Source organism: Choloepus didactylus, chromosome 1 (assembly GCF_015220235.1).
Source record: "Choloepus didactylus isolate mChoDid1 chromosome 1, mChoDid1.pri, whole genome shotgun sequence".
Classification (NCBI taxonomy): Eukaryota; Metazoa; Chordata; class Mammalia; order Pilosa; family Megalonychidae; genus Choloepus; species Choloepus didactylus.
Genome location: NC_051307.1, coordinates 87,061,739 through 87,082,598, shown reverse-complemented (window position 1 = coordinate 87,082,598; position 20,860 = coordinate 87,061,739). Strand labels below are relative to the sequence as shown.

General features: G+C 38.5%; 1 protein-coding gene across 1 annotated transcript in view; it reads left to right on the top strand.

Annotated features, from left to right (window-relative positions):
* RABL3 (RAB, member of RAS oncogene family like 3) overlaps nt 1–20,860 on the top strand; it is an 82,858-nt gene that overhangs the window by 8,446 nt on the left and 53,552 nt on the right. Inside the window, exon 2 of the mRNA XM_037836366.1 lies at nt 16,873–16,964. Coding sequence (XP_037692294.1) covers nt 16,873–16,964 — 92 coding nt within the window. The remainder of the gene's footprint in view (nt 1–16,872; nt 16,965–20,860) is intronic.

Sequence of the window (20,860 nt, the reverse complement as noted above, 5' to 3'; positions counted from 1 at the left end):
TCATTACTCCAGAAAAGAAGACAAAAAAACGGGGGGGGGGACTCAAATCCTCCCATACCCCTAACTACCCCCCCTCCATTATTGATTCATAGTTTGGGTATATTACATTTGTTACTGTTGGTGACAGAATGTTAAAATACTACTAACTGTAGTATATAGTTTGCAATAGGTGTATTTTTTTTCCTATATGCCCCTCTTTTATTAACTTCTAGTTATAGTGTCATACATTTGTTCTAGTTCATGAGAGAGATTTATATTTGTACAGTTGATCGTGGAAACTGTCCACCACAAGATTCACTGTTTTATACATTCCCATCTTTTAACCTCCAACCTTCCTTCTGGTGACATACGTAACTCTGAGCTTACCCTTTCTACCACATTCACAGACCATTCAGCACTGTTAGTTATTCTCACAACATGCTGTCATCACCTCTGTCCATTTCCAAACGTTTAAGTTCACCCTAGTTGAACATTCTGCTCATAATAAGCAACTGCTCCCCATTCTTTAGCCTCATTCTATATCCTGGTAACTTATATTTCATGTCTATGAGTTTACATGTGATTGGTTAATATCAGTGAGGCCCTGCAATATTTGTCCTTATGTATCTGTCTTATTTCACTCAGTATACTCAAGGTTTCTTCATCAACCCTTTTATTTTTTTGTTTTTTTTTTGTTTGTTTGTTTGTTTGTTTGTTTTTTTTTTTTTTAATCATCATTTTATTGAGATATATTCACATACCACGCAGTCATACAAAACAAATTGTACTTTCGATTGTTTACAGTACCATTACATAGTTGTACTTTCATCACCTAAATCAATCCCTGACACCTTCATTAGCACACACACAAAAATAACAAGAATAATAATTAGAGTGAAAAAGAGCAATTGAAGTAAAAAAGAACACTGGGTACCTTTGTCTGTTTCTTTGCTTCCCCTACTTTTCTACACATCCATCCATAAACTAGACAAAGTGGAGTTTGGTCCTTATGGCATTCCCAATCCCACTGTCACCCCTCATAAGCTACATTTTTATACAACTGTCTTCGAGATTCATGGGTTCTGGGTTGTAGTTTAATAGTTTCAGGTATCCACCACCAGCTACCCCCAATTCTTTAGAACCTAAAAAAGGTTGTCTAAAGTGTGCGTAAGAGTGCCCACCAGAGTGATCTCTCGGCTCGTTTTGGAATCTCTCTGCCACTGAAGCTTATTTCATTTCCTTTCACATCCCCCTTTTGGTCAAGAAGATGTTCTCCATCCCACGATGCCGGGTCTACATTCCTCCCCGGGAGTCATATTCCACGTTGCCAGGGAGATTCACTTCCCTGGGTGTCTGATCCCACGTAGGGGGGAGGGCAGTGATTTCACCTTTCAAGTTGGCTTAGCCAGAGAGAGAGGGCCACATCTGAGCAACAAAGAGGCATTCAGGAGGAGACTCTTAGGCACAAATACAGGGAGGCCTAGCCTCTCCTTGGCAGCAACCATCTTCCCAAGGGTAAAATTTATGGTAGAGGGCTCAACCCATCAAACCACCAGTCCCCTATGTCTGTGGTCATGTTAGCAACCATGAAGGTGGGGTAGGCAAATACCCCTGCATTCTCCACAGGCTCCTCAAGGGGGCACTACATCCTTTTTTTTTTTTTTTCCTTGTTTGTCTTTTTTCTTTTTCTTTTTTTTTTTTTTTACTTTCCCTTCTTTTTTAAATCAACTGTATGAAAAAAGAAGTTAAAAAGAAAACAAACATACAATAAAAGAACATTTCAAAGAGACCATAGCAAGGGAGTAAGAAAAAGACAACTAACCTAAGATAACTGCTTAACTTCCAACATGTTCCTACTTTACCCCAAGAAAGTTACATAATATAGCAACATTTCAGTGAACTTGTTCCTACTACATCCATCAGAAATTAACAGACCATAGTCATTTCTGGGCATCCCCAGAACGTTAAATAGCTTATCTGTTCTTCTTGGATTATTGTTCCCCCTTCCTTAATTGCTCTCTATTGCTAGTTCCCCTACATTCTACATTATAAACCATTTGTTTTACATTTTTCAAAGTTCACATTAGTGGTAGCATATAATATTTCTCTTTTTGTGCCTGGCTTATTTCGCTCAGCATTATGTCTTCAAGGTTCATCCATGTTGTCATATGTTTCACCAGATTGTTCCTTCTTACTGCTGCGTAGTATTCCATCGTGTGTATATACCACATTTTATTTATCCACTCATCTGTTGAAGGACATTTGGGTTGTTTCCATCTCTTGGCAATTGTGAATAATGCTGCTATGAACATTGGCGTGCAGATATCTGTTCATGTCACTGCTTTCCGATCTTCCGGGTATATACCGAGAAGTGCAATCGCTGGATCGAATGGTAGCTCTATATCTAGTTTTCTAAGGAACTGCCAGACTGACTTCCAGAGTGGCTGAACCATTATACAGTCCCACCAACAATGAATAAGAGTTCCAATTTCTCCACATCCCCTCCAGCATTTGTAGTTTCCTGTTTGTTTAATGGCAGCCATTCTAACCGGTGTTAGATGGTATCTCATTGTGGTCTTAATTTGCATCTCTCTAATAGCTAGTGAAGCTGAACATTTTTTCATGTGTTTCTTGGCCATTTGTATTTCCTCTTCAGAGAACTGTCTTTTCATATCTTTTGCCCATTTTATAATTGGGCTGTCTGTACTATTGTCATTGAGTTGTAGGATTTCTTTGTATATGCAAGATATCAGTCTTTTGTCAGATACATGGTTTCCAAAAATTTTTTCCCATTGAGTTGGCTGCCTCTTTACCTTTTTGAGAAATTCCTTTGAGGTGCAGAAACTTCTAAGCTTGAGGAGTTCCCATTTATCTATTTTCTCTTTTGTTGCTTGTGCTTTGGGTGTAAAGTCTAGGAAGTGGCCTCCTAATACAAGGTCTTGAAGATGTTTTCCTACATTATCTTCTAGGAGTTTTATGGTACTTTCTTTTATATTGAGATCTTTGGTCCATTTTGAGTTAATTTTTGTGTAGGGGGTGAGGTAGGGGTCCTCTTTCATTCTTTTGGATATGGATATCCAACTCTCCCAGCCCCATTTGTTGAAAAGACCATTATGGCTCAGTTCGGTGACTTTGGGGGCCTTATCAAAGATCAGTCGGCCATAGATCTGAGGGTCTATCTCTGAATTCTCAATTCGATTCCATTGATCTATATGTCTATCTTTGTGCCAGTACCATGCTGTTTTGGCAACTGTGGCTTTATAATAAGCTTCAAAGTCAGGGAGTGTAAGTCCTCCCACTTTGCTTTTCTTTTTTAGAGTGTCTTTAGCAATTCGAGGCATCTTCCCTTTCCAAATAAATTTGATAACTAGCTTTTCCAAGTCTGCAAAGTAGGTTGTTGGAATTTTGATTGGGATTGCATTGAATCTGTAGATGAGTTTGGGTAGAATTGACATCTTAATGACATTTAGCCTACCTATCCATGAACATGGAATATTTTTCCATCTTTTAAGGTCCCCTTCTATTTCTTTTAGTAGAGTTATGTAGTTTTCTTTGTATAGGTCTTTTACATCTTTGGTTAAGTTTATTCCTAGGTACTTGATTTTTTAGTTGCTATTGAAAATGGTATCTTTTTCTTGAGTGTCTCTTCAGTTTGTTCATTTCTAGCATATAGAAACATTACTGACTTATGTGCATTAATCTTGTATCCCGCTACTTTGCTAAATTTGTTTATTAGCTCTAGTAGGTGTATCGTTGATTTCTCAGGGTTTTCTAGATATAAGATCATATCATCTGCAAACAATGACAGTTTTACTTCTTCTTTTCCAATTTGGATGCCTTTTATTTCTTTGTCTTGCCGGATTGCCCTGGCTAGCACTTCCAGCACAATGTTGAATAACAGTGGTGACAGCGGGCATCCTTGTCTTGTTCCTGATCTTAGAGGGAAGGCTTTCAGTCTCTCACCATTGAGTACTATGCTGGCTGTGGGTTTTTCATATATGCTCTTTATCATGTTGAGGAAGTTTCCTTCAATTCCTACCTTTTGAAGTGTTTTTATCAAAAAGGGATGTTGGATTTTGTCAAATGCTTTTTCAGCATCTATTGAGATGATCAACTGATTTTTCCCTTTCGAGTTTTTAATGTGTTGTAATACATTGATTGTTTTTCTTATGTTGAACCATCCTTGCATGCCTGGAATGAACCCCACTTGGTCATGGTGTATGATTTTTTTAATGTGTCTTTGGATTCGATTTGCAAGTATTTTGTTGAGGATTTTTGCATCTATATTCATTAGGGAGATTGGCCGGTAGTTTTCCTTTTTTGTAGCATCTTTGCCTGGTTTTGGTATTAGATTGATGTTAGCTTCATAAAATGAGTTAGGTAGTGTTCCATTTTTTTCAATGTTTTGAAAGAGTTTGAGTAAGATTGGTGTCAGTTCTTTCTGGAAAGTTTGGTAGAATTCCCCTGTGAAGCCATCTGGCCATGGGCATTTATTTGTGGGAAGATTTTTGATGACTGATTGGATCTCTTTGCTTGTGATGGGTTGGTTGAGGTCTTCTATTTCTTCTCTGGTCAGTCTAGGTTGTTCATATGTTTCCAGGAAATTGTCCATTTCTTCTACATTATCCAGTTTGTTGCCATACAGTTGTTCATAATATCCTCTTATAATTTTTTTTAATTTCTTCAGGATCTGCAGTTATGTTACCTTTTTCATTCATTATTTTGTTTATATGGGTCTTCTCTCTTTTTGATTTTGTCAGTCTAGCTAGGGGCTTGTCAATCTTGTTGATCTTCTCAAAGAACCAACTTTTGGTGATATTTATCCTTTCTATTGTTTTTTTGTTCTCTATGTCATTTATTTCTGCTTTAATCCTTGTTATTTCTTTTCTTGTACTTGGTTTAGGATTGGTTTGCTGTTCATTTTCTAGCTTCTTCAGTTGATCCATTAGTTCTTTGATTTGGCTCTTTCTTCCTTTTTAATATATGCGTTTAGTGCTATAAATTTCCCCCTTAGCACTGCTTTTGCTGCATCCCATAGGTTTTGGTATGTTGTGTTCTCATTTTCATTCGTCTCTATATATTTAGCAATTTCTCTTGCTATTTCTTCTTTAACCCACTGATTGTTTAGGAGTGTGTTGTTTAACCTCCAGGTATTTGTGAATTTTCTAAGTCTCTGATGGTTATTGACTTCTAATTGTATTCCATTGTGGTCAGAGAATGTGCTTTGAATAATTTCAATCTTTTTAAATTTATTGAGGCTTGTTTTATGTCCCAGCATATGATCTATTCTGGAGAAAGTTCCGTGAGCACTAGAAAAGTATGTGTATCCTGGTGATTTGGGATGTAATGTCCTGTAGATGTCTGTTAAATCTAATTCATTTATCAGATTGTTTAGGTTTTCAATTTCCTTATTGGTCTTCTGTCTGGTTGATCTATCTATAGGAGAGAGTGATGTGTTGAAGTCTCCCACAATTATTGTGGAAACATCAATTGCTTCCTTTAGTTTTGCCAGTGTTTCTCTCATGTATTTTGTGGCACCTTGATTGGGTGCATAGACATTTACGATTGTTATTTCTTCTTGCTGAATTGCCCCTTTTATTAGTATGTAGTGGCCTTCTTTGTCTCTCAAAACATCCCTGCATTTGAAGTCTATTTTATCTGAGATTAATATTGCTACACCTGCTTTCTTTTGGCTGTAGCTTGCATGAAATATTTTTTTCCATCCTTTCACTTTCAGTTTCTTTGTGTCCCTGTGTCTAAGATGAGTCTCTTGTATGCAACATATTGATGGTTCATTTTTTTTGATCCATTCTGCGAATCTATATCTTTTAATTGGGGAGTTTAATCCATTTACATTCAACGTTAAAACCGTGAAGGCATTTCTTGAATCGGCCATCTTATCCTTTGGATTATGTTTGCCATATTTTTCCCTCTCTCTATTAATATCCTTTATTGTACCCATACCGAATCTCTTTAGTACTGAACCTTTCTCCAGGTCTCTCTGTCCTGTCTTTGTTTCTCTGTCTGTAGGGCTCCCTTTAGTATCTCCAGTAGGGCAGGTCTCTTGTTAGCAAATTCTCTCAGCATTTCTTTGTCTGTGAAAAATTTAAGCTCTCCCTCAAATTTGAAGGAGAGCTTTGCTGGATAAAGTATTCTTGGTTGGAAATTCCTCTCACTCAGAATTTTAAATATATCGTGCCACTGCCTTCTCGCCTCCATGGTGGCTGCTGAGTAGTCACTACTTAGTCTTATGCTGTTTCCTTTGTATGTGGTGAATTGCTTTTCTCTTGCTGCTTTCAGAACTTGCTCCTTCTCTTCTATGTTTGACAGTGTGATCAGTATATGTCTCGGAGTGGGTTTTTTTGGATTTATTCTATTTGGAGTTCGCTGAGCATTTATGATTTGTGTATTTATGTTGTTTAGAAGATTTGGGAAGTTTTCCCCAACAATTTCTTTGAATACTCTTCCTAGACCTTTACCCTTTTCTTCCCCTTCTGGGACACCAATGAGTCTTATATTTGGACGTTTCATATTATCTATCATATCCCTGAGGTCCATTTCGAGTTTTTCAATTTTTTTCCCCATTCTTTCTTTTATGCTTTCATTTTCCATTCTGTCATCTTCCAGGTCACTGATTCGTTGTTCAACTTCCTCTAGTCTTGTACTATGAGTGTCCAGAATCTTTTTAATTTGGTCAACAGTTTCTTTAATTTCCATAAGATCATCCATTTTTTTATTTAGTCTTGCAATGTCTTCTTTATGCTCTTCTAGGGTCTTCTTGATTTCCTTCATATCCCGTACTAGGGTCTCATTGTTCATCTTTAGTTCTTTGAGTAGCTGCTCTAGGTGGTGTGTCTCTTCTGGTCTTTTGATTTGGGTGCTTGGGCTTGGGTTATCCATATCGTCTGGTTTTTTCATATGCTTTATAATTTTCTGTTGTTTTTGGCCTCGTGGCATTTGCTGAACTTGATAGGGTTCTTTTAGGGTTTGTAGACCAGTTGAAGTCCTTATCTCTAATTTATCAGATCTACAGCTTCGTGGAGTACACTTTCTCTAACTAACCAGCAGGTGGCGTCCACGAGCCACCTGTTCTCCACAAGCCAGATCTCCCCTGCTTAGCCTTTTTGGTGAGTGGGGGAGTGAGTCTTGTGGGGCCCAATTGGTGTACCAAGCTTGCATGTGTAGTTGGTGTTGCCTGCCCTGTATGTGGGGCGTGTTTCTGGGCAGTCGGGGAGGGGGGTGGCCCTAACAATCAAATCTCCCTGATGATCCTAGAGTTTTAAAGCTGCTGCAATAGTCTAATCCTTCAGTTCAGTCCTGCCACAGTTTGTCTCTGCCACTGACCCACAAGTCTTTGGTATTGGCGTATGGCTCCTGAGACTTGCAAGTGGGCCCCTCTTCCAGGCTGTGCACCCCGGGTCCTCTGTTGAGGGATGACTGTGCTATGTCACAGGTGAGTGCCGTCCCCCCAGGGCAGTTCTGGGCTGCTGGGCTGTGTTGGGAGGCTCCCAGTCTGCTCAAATGATGGCTGAATGGGGCTCTGTTAATTCACACTGCTCCCCCTTCCCAGCTCTGGGACATTCAGCTGAGGTTGCAGGGAAGGCTAATGTCCACGCCCAGTTTTGTGGTGTGTGCCTGTTATTTGAAGCACTTCCGTCACACTGGGTTGTCTGGGGCAGCTCTGGGCTATGGGGCTGGCGATGGGCAGGAGTGTTTCCTGTCCACCAGGATGGTGGCTGTGAGCGGACACCCCCCTTTTCTTGGGAAGTTGTGTTGTTTAGTGAATTTTCTCAGCCACTGGAATATTGCCTTTTGTCTCAGAGCTCTCTTAGTTCTGCTCTTGACTTGACGTGCCCAAATTTCAATTCTTTGAAGCTTTCTGTATTGAGCTTCTTAGAGTAATTGTTTTAGAAAAAGCAAAAAGGATTTAAAAAAAAAAAAAAAAAAACGGCCCTCCTCAGAGATCTAATGGGTTATTGAAATGCTAATAGACAAAGCAACCAGGGCCATTAAGGAAAGGTGCTCAGGGCAGAGAGATCAGCTTTGCTTCGGGATTTGCATATGCGCCTCAAGGCCTGATCTCCGCCCTTCCCCTTTCTGTGTTCACCAGAACTCGAAAAATCCTCTGCTTTTATTTTGGAGTTTTTCGTGTTGTCCCTTTTCTATGTCTGTCTCCTCTCTGCTGGGCTGGCTGCTCTCAGAGTCTCTGGTGTCTGGTCTCAGTCTATCTATGGTTGGAGTTTGAATCAGTAGAATGAGTTTCCGATAAGAGCAGCCACTGCAATTTTCCCTTCTCCTTCCCGGAGCTGACAGCCCCTCCTCCCCCGGGACTGAGCCTGGCAGGGAGGGGCGCGGGTCCCCTGGCCGCAAAAACTTACAGATTTCGCTGATCTCAGCAGTTCCACGTTTTCATGAGTGTTGTATGAAGTATGCCCAAAGACAGATTGCTCTGTGGTGTCCAGTCCACGCAGTTCCTGGCTTTTTACCTACTTTCCTGGAGGAGTAACTAAAACATACAGCTCACCAGTCTGCCATCTTGCCCCGCCCTCCTGTAATGACCAACCCTTTTATTTTTAAGACAGTTTTGTTCACACACCATACATTCCATTCTAAGTAAACAATCAGTGGTTCCCTGTGTAGTCATATATTTATGTATTTACCACCATTACCACTATCTATATAAGGACATCTCCATTTCTTCCGCAGAGAAGGAAGAGTCAAAGAAAGTAGAGAGACAAAAGAAAAAGAAAAAATAAAGAGCGTAAACAAAACAAAACATGACAGCTAGGAAGCAACAAAAGGAAAGATAGCATTAAATTAAAGTCAAATAAAGAGTCAGACAACATCATCAATGCCAAGAGTCCCATACCCTTCCCCTATGTTTCCCCCCCCCCCATATGCATTTAGCTTTGGTATATTGCCTTTGTTATATTAAAGGAAGCATAGTACAATGTTTCTGTTAACTATAGTCTCTAGTTTGCATTGACTGTATTCCCCCCAACCCCACCCTATTTTTAACACCTTGCAATGTTGACATTCATTTGTTGTACCTCATGTAAAAACATATTTGTACCTTTTAGCACAATCATTGAGCACCCTAGGTTTCACTGACTCATACAGTCCCAGTCTTTATCTTTCCTATTTCCTTCTGTGTCCCACGTGCTCCTAACCTTCCTCTTTCAGCCATACTCACAGTCATCTTTGGTCAGTGTACTTACATTGCTGTGCTACCATCACCCAAAATTGTGCTCCAAACCTCTCACTCCTGTCTTTTCCTATCTGTCTGTAGTGTTCCCTTTAGTATTTCCTGTAAAGCAGTATCTTGTTCACAAACTCTCCCATTGTCTGTTTGTCATACTTGAAGGACAGTTTTGCCAGATATAGGATTCTTAGTTGGAGGTTTTCCTACCAAAATTGTGTTCCAAACCTCTCACTCCTGTCTTTTCCTTTCTGTCTGCAGTGTTCTGTAGAGCAGGTACATTGTTCACAAATTCTATCATTGTCTGTTTGTCAGAGAATATTTTAAGCTCTCCCTCATAGTTTAAGGACAGCTTTGCTGGATATAGGATTCTCGGTTGGTGGTTTTTCTCTTTCAGTATCTTAAATATATCACACCACTTCCTTCTTGCCTCCATGGTTTCTACTGAGAAATCCGCACATGGTCTTATCAAGCTTCCTTTGTATGTGATGGATTGCTTTTGTCTTGCTGCTTTCAGGATTCTCTTTATCTTTGACATTTGATAATCTGATTATTCAGTGTTTTGGCATGGGCCTATTTGAATCTGTTCTGTTTGGGGTGCGCTGTGCTTCTTGGATCCGTAATTTTATGTCTTTCATAAGAGATGGGAAATTTTCATTGATTATTTCCTCTATTATTGCTTCTGCCCCTTTTCCCTTCTCTTCTTCTGGGACACCCATGACACATACATTTCTGTGTTTCATGTTGTCATTTAATTACCAGAGATGTTGCTCATATTTTTCCATTCTTTTCTCTACCTGTTCGTTTGTGTGTAGGCTTTCAGGTGTCTTGATCTCCAGCTCCTGAATGTTTTCTTCTGCCTCTTGAGATCTCCTGTTGTTTTTCTCCATTGTGTCTTTCATCTCTTGTGTTGTGCCTTTCATTTCCATAGATTCTGCCAGTTGTTTTTTCAAACTTTTGATTTCTGCTTTATGTATGCCTGGTGTTTTCATTATACGGTTCATCTCTTTTGCCATATCTTCCCTAAACTTTTTAAATTGATTTAGTATTAGTTGTTTAAATTCCTGTATCTCAGTTGAAATGTAAGTTTGTTCCTTTGACTGGGCCATAACTTCATTTTTCTTAGTGTAGGTTGTAGTTTTGTGTTTTCTAGTCATCTGGTTTCCTTGGTTACCCCGATCAGGTTTTCTTAGACCAGAATGGGCTCAGGTCTTGGAAGGAGACAATAGTATCTAGTTTCCCTGAGGGTGTCTTAGAAGATTGATAAGCTGAGGCCTCAAGTCACTGTGCTTTTCTGTTCAGCAGGTGGCGCCTGTCAGCCTGTAGCTCCAGTGTGGTGTAAGAAGGTGTGGCCCATGGCTGTTTTCCCCCAGGCTCTGGGGTCTGGTTCTGAATGGAAGCAAGTAGTAGAGTTTGGCACCAACTCTTTCCTCTTATGGAAGATATACCCCCTAGGGAGAGGTCATTTGCATTTGTAGTCTCTGTGCCTGTGCTGTCTCCACCCTTGTCTGGATCAGAGTGCTGCAAACTGAAAATGGCTGAGGCTTTCTCCACTGAGCCAAAAAAGGGACAGAAATCCCCTCTTCAGGGCCAGTTCGTGGCCACCCTCAGTTTCACCCATCAGACAGAGACAGCAGTTGGTCCTCTGGACTCCCTTTCCCTCCCAGAGAGGTCCTCCTGCTCTCCAAGGTCAGTAGTCACCAAAAACCTCTGTCTGCTTGTTGTGATTGATAGCTTATATTGAGCAGTCCACATTTGTTAATTAAAACTCCAGTTGGAGCTCAGCTGAGCTATATTCACTTTCTTGAAGAGTGCTGCTCTCCGGCACGGCGAAGCTTTGCAGTTCAGGCTGTAGGGGAGGGGGCTCCCAGCTCAGGTCCACAGTTTTTACTTACAGATTTTATGCTGTGATCTCCGGCATTCCTCCCAATTCAGGTTGGTGCATGATTTGTGGACAGTTACCTTTGTTCCCCTGTTGTTATTCCAGATTATTTACTAGTTATTCCTGGTTGTTTATTAGTTGTTCCGGGGGAACTAATTAGCTTCCACTCTTCTCTATGCCACCATCTTGGAAATGGCCGGTTCATGCTTTTTTTTAGTCTGTTCTGTCAATCTGCCTTTGGATGGTTGAGTTCAACCCATTAACATTCAATGTTATTGCTGTAAAGGCAGTACTTACTTCAGCCATTTTATTCTTTGTTTTTTATGTCATATCTTTTTGTTTCTTTCTTTGTTTTGGTTTTGTTTGGTCTCTCTTTTTATCCTGTTACCCTTACTGATAATTTTCATTTCTTCACACTACTCCAAGCCACTCTCTTCTGTCTTTTCCTTTCGGCCTGCAGGACTCTCTTTAGTATTTCGTGTAGGGTAGGTCTCTTATTGACAGACTCTCAGTTTCTATTTATCTGTGAGTATTTTAAACTCCCCCTCATTTTTGAAGGACTGTTTTGCCAGATAAGGTATTTTTGTCTGGCAGGTTTTCTCATTCAGTACTTTATATATAGCATACCACTGCCTTCTCTCCTCCATGATTTCTAATGAGAAATTGGAACTTAGTCTTACTTAGGATCTCTTGTATGGGACAAACCTCTTTTCTCTGGCTGCTTTCAGAATTCTCTAATTATCTTTGGCATTGGACATTCTGATTAGTATGTGTCTCAGAGTAGGTCTGTTATGATTTATTCTATTGGGAGTATATTGTGCTTCTTGTACATATATATAATGTCTTTAATAATAGTTGGGAAATTTTTGGCCACTGTTTCCTCAAATATTCTTTCTGCCCGTTTTCTTACTCTTCTCCTTCTGAGACACCTATGATGCATATGTTTGTGCACTTCATACTGTCATTCAAATCCCTGAGACCTTGCTTAAGATTTCGATTGTCCTCTCTTCTAGTTCACTGATTCTTTCTTCTGCCTGTTCATATGTGCTGTTGTATGCCTCTAGTGTATTTTTAATCTCTTCTATTGTTCATTTCATCCTCATGATACCTGTATGTTTCTTTTTTTTTTAATTAATCAGATTTTCATGGATTTATTTTTTATATTATTTACCATATGGTAGTATTCAAACAATATTGCCCAATACTGAGAGTTTTAGATTGACATACCCAAGGTAAATGTTAATTTATAATAATATATTTAAAGTAATATGCATTATTTGTTGTTTATTGCCTCCTCTTTTCTTTTTTTTTAAATCTTCATTTTATTGAGATATATTCACATACCACGCAGTCATACAAAACAAATCGTACATTCGATTGTTCACAGTACCATTACATAGTTGTACATTCATCAAATAAATCAATCCCTGACACCTTCATTAGCACACACACAAAAATAACAAGAATAATAATTAAAGTGAAAAAGAGCAATTAAAGTAAAAAAGAACACTGGGTACCTTTGTCTGTTTGTTTGTTTCCTTCCCCTATTTTTCTACTCACCCATCCATAAACTAGACAAAGGGGAGTGTGGTCCTTATGGCTTTCCCAATCCCATTGTCACCCCTCATAAGCTACATTTTTATACAATTGTCTTCGAGATTCATGGGTTCTGGGTTGTAGTTTGATAGTTTCAGGTATCTACCACCAGCTACCCCAATTCTTTAGAACCTGAAAAGGGTTGTCTAAATTGTGCATAAGAGTGCCCACCAGAGTGACCTCTCAGCTCCTTTTGGAATCCCTCTGCCACTGAAGCTTATATCATTTCCTTTCACATCCCCCTTTTGGTCGACATATGTTTCCTTTTATACTTTTAAATTCTTCTTTATGCCCACACGTTTTGGTCTTAGTATCCTTTATCTCTTCTTGCATATTTTCCTGCATCTCCTTCAATTGATTTAAGAGATTTGTCTGAACATCTTTGATTAGTTGTTCCAAATTCTATCTCCTCTGTAGTTTTAATTTGTTCCCTTGATCAGGCCGTATCTTCCCATTTCTTAATATGGCTTATAATTTTTTTCTGGTGTCTAGATATCTCACTATTTTGATGAGTTTACTCCAAATGTCAGTTTCTCTCTCTTGCCTAGTGTTTTTAAATTGATTGTTTTTGTGTTAAGGCTCTCCTTTGATGCTTAGTCCACCTTATGCTATACCTTCAGAATAGCCTGTTTGATCAGATTTTCTCAGCTCTTCATCTGATTCTTGCCCTGGATATGTGGAACAATTTTTTAAGATTGCACTCTTTGTGCAATTGTTTCCCTTCCAAAAGAAAGTTTCCTTTCCATTGTTCCTTCTCCAGGAGTCTTGATCTGTTCTGTTTGTTTTTGGTTTTTGCCTCTATAGTTTTTTACACTCCTTTCATTATCTCTGGCTGCTTTTGCCTGAAGTCCAAAATCCTGGAGGAGGGTCACCCAGGAGAGGACTTTCCCATGCAACATAGGGTCAGTATTTCCCAGGCAAAGCAGGGTCAGGGATGAAGGAGGTATAGACTGGCTCCAAAGTGTCCTGAGGAGGTGTGCTGGTCTGGATCTGTTATGTACCCCAGAAAAAGACTATGTTCCATTAATCCAGTCTTGTGGGGCAGATTATTGTGGGTGGAATCTTTTGATTAGGTTGTTTCCATGGAGGTGTGACCCACCCAATTGTGGGTGGGACCTTTTGATTAGATTATTTCCATGGAACTGTAACCCCACCCATTCAACATGGGTCTTAATTCGTTTACTGGAGTCCTTAAGAGAGCTCAGGCAGAGAGAGAGCTCAGAGCTGACACAGACCCAGAACACTTGGAGATGCAGACAGAAAGACATTTGGAGATGCTAAGCTTAGAGATGAAGCCCAGAGTTTGCCCCAGAGAAGCTAAGAGAGGACTTCCAGATGCTTAGAGAGAACTGCCCTGGGAGAACAAGCAATGATACAGGAGCTGAAAGAGAGAACCTAAGAGAGACAGAAACCCAAGCAAGGGTGCACAGGAGCTAAGAGAGACAGAAGCCCAGAGACATTTTGGAGAAAGCCATTTTGAAACCAGAACCCAGAAGCAAAGGACTATCAGTTGCCAGCCACGTACCTTCCCAGCTAACAGAGGTGTTCCAGACGCCATCAGCCTTTCCTTAGTGAAGGTATCCTCTTGTCAATGCCTTAGTTTGGACACTTTAATGGCCTTAGAATTGTAAATTTGTAACCTAATAAATCCCCTTTATAAAAGCCGATTCATTTCTGATACGTTGAATTTGGCAGCTTTAACAAACTGCGACAGCCTCTTTGACAGCTCCCCAAATCTGTGCTTTCCTGGTCTGCCCAGTAAATGCAGCCCTTCAGCTAACCATCTCCTGGAGCCCTGAGGAAGCACTGAGTCTTTAAATCTGCACCACTCCATCCCTGTCCTGGGCAGGACTGAAATGGTGCTGCCACCACCTTTATTCAGGGCAGGTTGAAACGCTAGCTCAGAGCCAGGATCCAGTGATCTGAAGTCCCTATTGAAAAGCTGTGAGCAGTGATCCACCGTGCCCATCCCTGTTCTTGGGGAAGAGGATTTTTATGTCCCTTTCTGTCCCCAGTTACCTAGCAGGGATTGGAACCCCAAGGTGGCCCGCCATGAGAGTAGGGGATGGGCACCAGCAACCAATGTGCTGAGAGAACATCTCACTGTTCTTTATGTAGTTTATCAGCCTCTTCCTCTTGCTCCTCCAGGGATGCTATATAGTGTTCTTAAGTGCTCTGTAGGAAAATGTACAGAGTACACTGGAGACTCAGAGGAAGGTGTGCTTAGTTCTACCTGTGTAAAGTCAGACAAGGCTTCATAACTGGAATGATGCTGAGTCTTGAAAGATGTATTCATCAAACCAAGGTTTGGGGGAAGGGAGGTGGGATAGACAGAAAAAGCCATGTAAGCAAAGGCTTATGTTGTTTTAACTGTACAACATATGTGATCACAGCCTATGTAGGTTGTGACAGTAGTGGTCTTTGGGTGATTTTTCCTCCTTTTTTTATATCTGAATTTTCTGTAAATATCTTTTTATAAATAATAAACATAAGCAAGAGTTTCATACAAAATAACACACAGAAAGATTGCTAAATATTTGGTGCCATTAGTGATGTGTAAAGTTTCATCACCTGTGCTTGATGTATTACATCCCCCAAATGCTTTTAAATGAATTAGTGACTCCACACAGGGTAAAGGGAGAGTTCATTCCCTTTCCTCTTCACACAGATCTTGGAATGCTATTCCTAGGATGTATCACTAGACTTCCTTGAGCCCATGAGATCTAAAAAGAAGATAGAGCACTGTCTTAAGATAAAGGGCCAGGGTGTATAACAGGGAATAGAGTTGTTCCCTTTTTCTCAAGGGTAGATCTGGGTCAAGTTGTTGGTTGCCTTATTAAATCACCATAGAGGAAAACCGAAGTATCTGAATATGGAATCGTGAAATGGTGAATCCCTTTCCTTAACATTGTTCAAGTACAATCTGGAAGACCTATCGGTTCTATAGAAGGGACCTCTGCGTTGGTGTGCAGAATGGAGAAGATTACCTCCAAGGTATATTAAGATTCTAAAACAGGCTAAATAGATGAAGTCATTCAAAAGTTAAATTGCCCTTATACTGAGTGAAATAAGCCAGACACATTAGGACAATTATTGCAGGGTCTCACTGATAGGAACTAATTATAATATGTAAACTCATAGACATGAAATATAAGGTACCAAGATATTGAGAATGGGGAGTGGTTGCTTAGTATGAGTAGAATGTTCAATTAGGATGAACTTAAATGTTTGGAAATGAATAGGGGTGTTGGTAGCAAGATGTGAAAATAACTAACAGCCCCAAATGGTGTGTGAATGAGGTGGAAAGGGGAAGCTCAGAGTCATATATGTCACCAGAAGAAAAGTTGGAGGTCAAAAGGTGGGAATGTATAAAACTGAATCTTATGGTTGGCAATGTCCATGGTCAACTGTACAAATACTAGAAATCACTTCCATGAACCAGAACAAATGTATGACAATACAATTAGAAGTTAATAATAGAGGGGCATATAGGGAAGAACTATATACCTATTACAAACTATATACTACAGTTAGTAGTATTTCAACATTTTTTCATAAACAGTAACAAATGTACTATATCAATACTAGGAGTCAACAATTGAGGGGGGTTGGTTAGGGATAGGGGAGGATTAGAGTTTCCTTTTTTTTTTTTATCTTTCACTTTATTTCTTGTCTGGAGTAATGAAAAGTTTCTACAAATTGAACAAAAATTAAGTGTGATGGATGCACAGCTGTATGAGGGTACCCAGGGGCAAGTGATTGTACACTTTGGATCTTTGGATAATTGTATGGTACTGAACAATCTCAATAAAAATGAAAAAAAAAAAAAAAAAAGTTAAATTGTCCTCTATAGTGGTTCTGAAAATAAAGCCCTTGGACCAGTAGCATCAGTATCACCTGGGAACTTGTTAAAAGTGCAGACTCTTGGGCCTTACCTCCTGCATCAGAAACTCTGGGAGAGGGACCCAGCAATCTCTGTGTTAATAACCACCCAGGTAATTCTGATGCATGTTAAAATTGAGATCCATTGCCCTCAACCATCTTGCTCACCTTATTCAATAAAGCCTATTGTATTGTTAGTATAGTTTATATACAATTTAAATGACCACACTTTTACATATCATTATTACTACATATTCTCAGTTGTACCCTTGCCGGAATATATTTCAGCATATCATTTATACTTACATGAATAGAGTTCTTATATCTTTTTCAGGTGTTGGTAAATCTTCACTAGTTCATCTTCTATGCCAAAATCAAGTGCTTGGAAATCCATCCTGGACTGTGGGCTGCTCAGTGGATGTCAGAGTATGTTCTTTTCATATTTTAGTTTTTAAAAAGTCTTACTCAAAGACAGTGATACTTCTTTCAAAGTATATGATCAAATTACAGTACTATAGCCAAGATTAAGTCATCATAATAATAGCTGGAATTTATTAAGCATCTACTGTGTCTCAAGCACTAAGCCAAATTCTTTACATGTCTTTGCTTATTTAATCCTTTTTAAACTGCAAAATATAGCTGAAGATACTAAGACATAGAGAAATAAAATAACTTGACCAGATTCACTCAGATCGTAAGAATCAGAGCCAAGGTTTGAGCTCAGTCTGATTCCAGAGACCTCAGTTTTAATTACCGTGCTATATATCTACAGTTTACTTAACATACTATTATAAATAATTGTCACACTAAGCCTATGCCACTAAAACTGCCAAATTTTGCTAGAATATAGCATAAAGACAAAAGTTTCCGGAGTCACACATCTGGGTTATCTGTTGCCAGAGAAAGTACATTTCTACTAATTGAAGTAAATATCTTCCCAGGTATTGTTGATCTTTGCTAATCCCAGCTGGTCCTGAGCAGGTCCTTCTTTTGCTGACATACCTTGCATGTTTTTTTGAGTTAATAAATAAATAAATAAATAAATAAATAAATAAATAAATAAGGATGGTAGTTAACTAGATTGTTAGTTATTTTCCTTCAGTTCTTTGGAGCTATTATTCCCTAGTCTCTGATTTATATTGCTGCTAATTAGAAATCTGTCAGCCTACTCATTCTTCCTTTTTAAGGTGATTTCTTCTCTCTAGTTGCTTTTAAAGGTTATTTTTGTTTTTGTTTTTTAAATCTTTGGTGTTCTGCAGCTTTGCTAACCTGTGTGTGGTAGGTGTGAATTAGTTTTTATTCATTTTATCCAGAATTTGTTATGCTTCTCATGTCTTCCTTCATTTTTCAGAATGTTTAAGTATTATCTGTTTAATTTCCTTCCTCCTTTCCTTTTGAACTTCTATTAAATTTTTGTCTCTTAATTGCATTTTCATGTTTTCTCTTCTTTCTGCTGCATTTTAGGTGATGTCCTCAATCTGCCTTCCACTTAACTAAGAATCTCTTCAGTTATGTCTAATCTGATTTTTAATAGATCCACTCAGTTTTTCATTTCAGTAACTATAATTTTTAATTGCTAGATGTTCCTTTGGTTCTTTTACACATGTCAAAATTTTTCAAAATGTCCTGATCTTTCATTTTGTTTTGTTTTGTTTTTTTATTTTAACTATTCCCAACACACTTATTTTATGGTTTCTTTTGGATTGTTGTAGTATTTGTTGTGTGAGAGATAGATATCCAACTTGCTGTATGTGTTGACTCTTCCTCATAGAAATGTATCTCATTGCATTATTTGTAATTCTTTGAAGATGATCACATCTTCAGAAATTTTTACTGCCCCTGTGAAGGACCTGTGTGCTCTATTGTGAAAGTCTCCCTATTCAGTGCCCTTACATTTCTGTTGCTGCTGGGGTTGTAGGAATTTTAATGGTCCGTGACCAATTTTTAGGTTGATTTTTTAGCCAAGAGTTTCCATGCCACCTAGGTAGTATAAATTTCGGTAACATCCAGGTGAACACAGGCCTGAAGTTTCCATTTCTCTTTCCCATTCCTACCTAGGGTCCCTGACAATAAGTTTTTGCTCTTCCCTGAGCCAGTGAGCAGAGTGGGCACTCATTAAGGGTCCAGATTTCATGAAGGGATCTAAAATCTAGTCTTTATCACTCACCCACACACTCCTTGCCTTAAAAGCTGGAAAACAGATCTGCTGTTCCTGAATAGGCACTAAAACTCCAGGCACCGTCCCCCAGGGCTATGTTTGAAGCTGGGTCAGGTCTCACGTCTCACTCTTATTTTAAGTTCTTTCAGTTCTTTCATTTCTAGCACCTGGAGATTTCCCTTTCTTTCTCTTGAGCTTGTCCTTTTCTTGAACACAAAAACAAAAGAAAAACAAAACCACTAGCATTTCTATGAATTTGAAGTTGGGATAGGACCTGTCTCTGTCATTTCACACATCATGTTGCACAAAGTCCTAGATATGGAAGGAAAGCAAGTCTTAGATAATAAGTTGAACAGCAACTTTATTTAGATTTGGGAGAACCAATAACAAGTTCTGTGCAAAATTTCTCTTTGGATTTTTTTCTAAGCTCCCTTTCTGTGAGAGAGCATGACACATTGAAAAGAAAATTAGATTTAAACTCCCATGTCCTTGGTCAATCCTTATATTGCATTTTGCTTATTTGAGTGAACTTAGACTAGTACGTTTACCTCTCTGAGCCTTAGTTATGTCACCTGCAAAAATGGAGATAAATAATACCTGCTCTGTCTAGCCTACAGGTTTGTTGGGAGGAACAGAGACTCTTAAAAGATGCACAATTGCCGTCTAGTGCTTTACAATTTGAAGTTAAAATTCAAACTATGTTCAATTTTCTGGTCTTCTTTACCCCTATCCTGTCCCTCATCTCCACCCATAGCCCAGTGTACTCATGCGATTTACCTTTTCTCTCTGTTTTTTTTTTCCATTGTGTTATTGTATTGAATGGAAGCAGTGATAACCGGCATCTGATTTGTCTCATTCCCAACCTCAAGGGAAATTTTCATTATATTATTAAGTATAATCTTTGCTGTAGGATTTTTTTTGTATGTACACTTAATCAGATTAAAGATGTTGCCCTGTATACCTATTTTGATGAGAGTTTGATTATTTGTAGATGTTGGATTTTATCAGTTGCCTTTTCAGAATAATCATCAGTGGTTAAGTATGTTGATTAATTTTTAAATATTAAGTAAACCTTGCATTTTTTGCATCTGAATCTATGAGGAAGATTGGCCTATCATTTTCCTTTCTTAAAACCTCTCTGTGGGGTTTTGGGATCAGGGATATCCTAGCCTCAGAAAATGAGTTTGGAAGTTTTATCTCTGTAAGAGTTTGTATAAGAATGATGTTATTTCTTCCTTAGATATTTGAAAGAATTCACAGGTGAACCATCTGGTTTTCTTTGTGGGAAGTTTTTAAATAACATTCATTTTCGTTAATAGATAGAAAATATGAAAATGATTATATTTCTTGTGTCAATTTTGGTAACTTGTATTTTTGAAAGAATTTGTTCATTTTATACAAATTGTCAAAGCTTTTATAGTCACTTAATGTCTTTCAATATCTATAGGAACTATAGTCATATTCCTTTTTTCATTCAGTATGGGTAATTTGTGTCTTCTCTTATTCTTGATCAATCTTGCCAGAGAGCTATCAAGGTCCAACTTTTGGCTTTGTTGATTTTCTCTAGTATGTGTTTATTTTCTATTTCATTAATTCCTGCTCTTATCTTTATTAAATCTTTACTTTCTTTGGGTTTACTTTGCTATCTTTTTTCTGACTTCTTGAAATGAGCAGTTGTTTCATTGATTTTCTCAGGCTTTCCTTTAGAGTGCTAAGGTTCTAAATTTCTATCTAAGCACATGTTTAGCGGCACCTCTGAAATTTTGTTCATTTTTATTCAGTTCAAATATTGTCTAATTTCCATTGTTATTTCTTCTTTGATTTACAGGTTATTTAGAAGTGTTAATTTGCAAATATTTGAGAATGTTTATATTTTAATTATTGGTTTTTAGCTTTTGTACCCAGAGAACATATGCTGTATGATTTGCAATTTGTTAAAATTTGTTTTATTCCCTCTTGGTATATGGGCAATTTTGGTACATAGTCCATGTGCATATGAAAGGGAAGTGTATTCTGTAATTGTTGGTTGCAGTGTTCTAATAAGTCATTTAGGTGAAGTTTATTGAATCATTTTGTTCAGATCTCTTGTATCTCTGCTGATTTTTTTTCTGCTTTTATCAGTTGCTAAGGAATGAGTGTTAGAATCTCTAGCTACAAGGGTAGA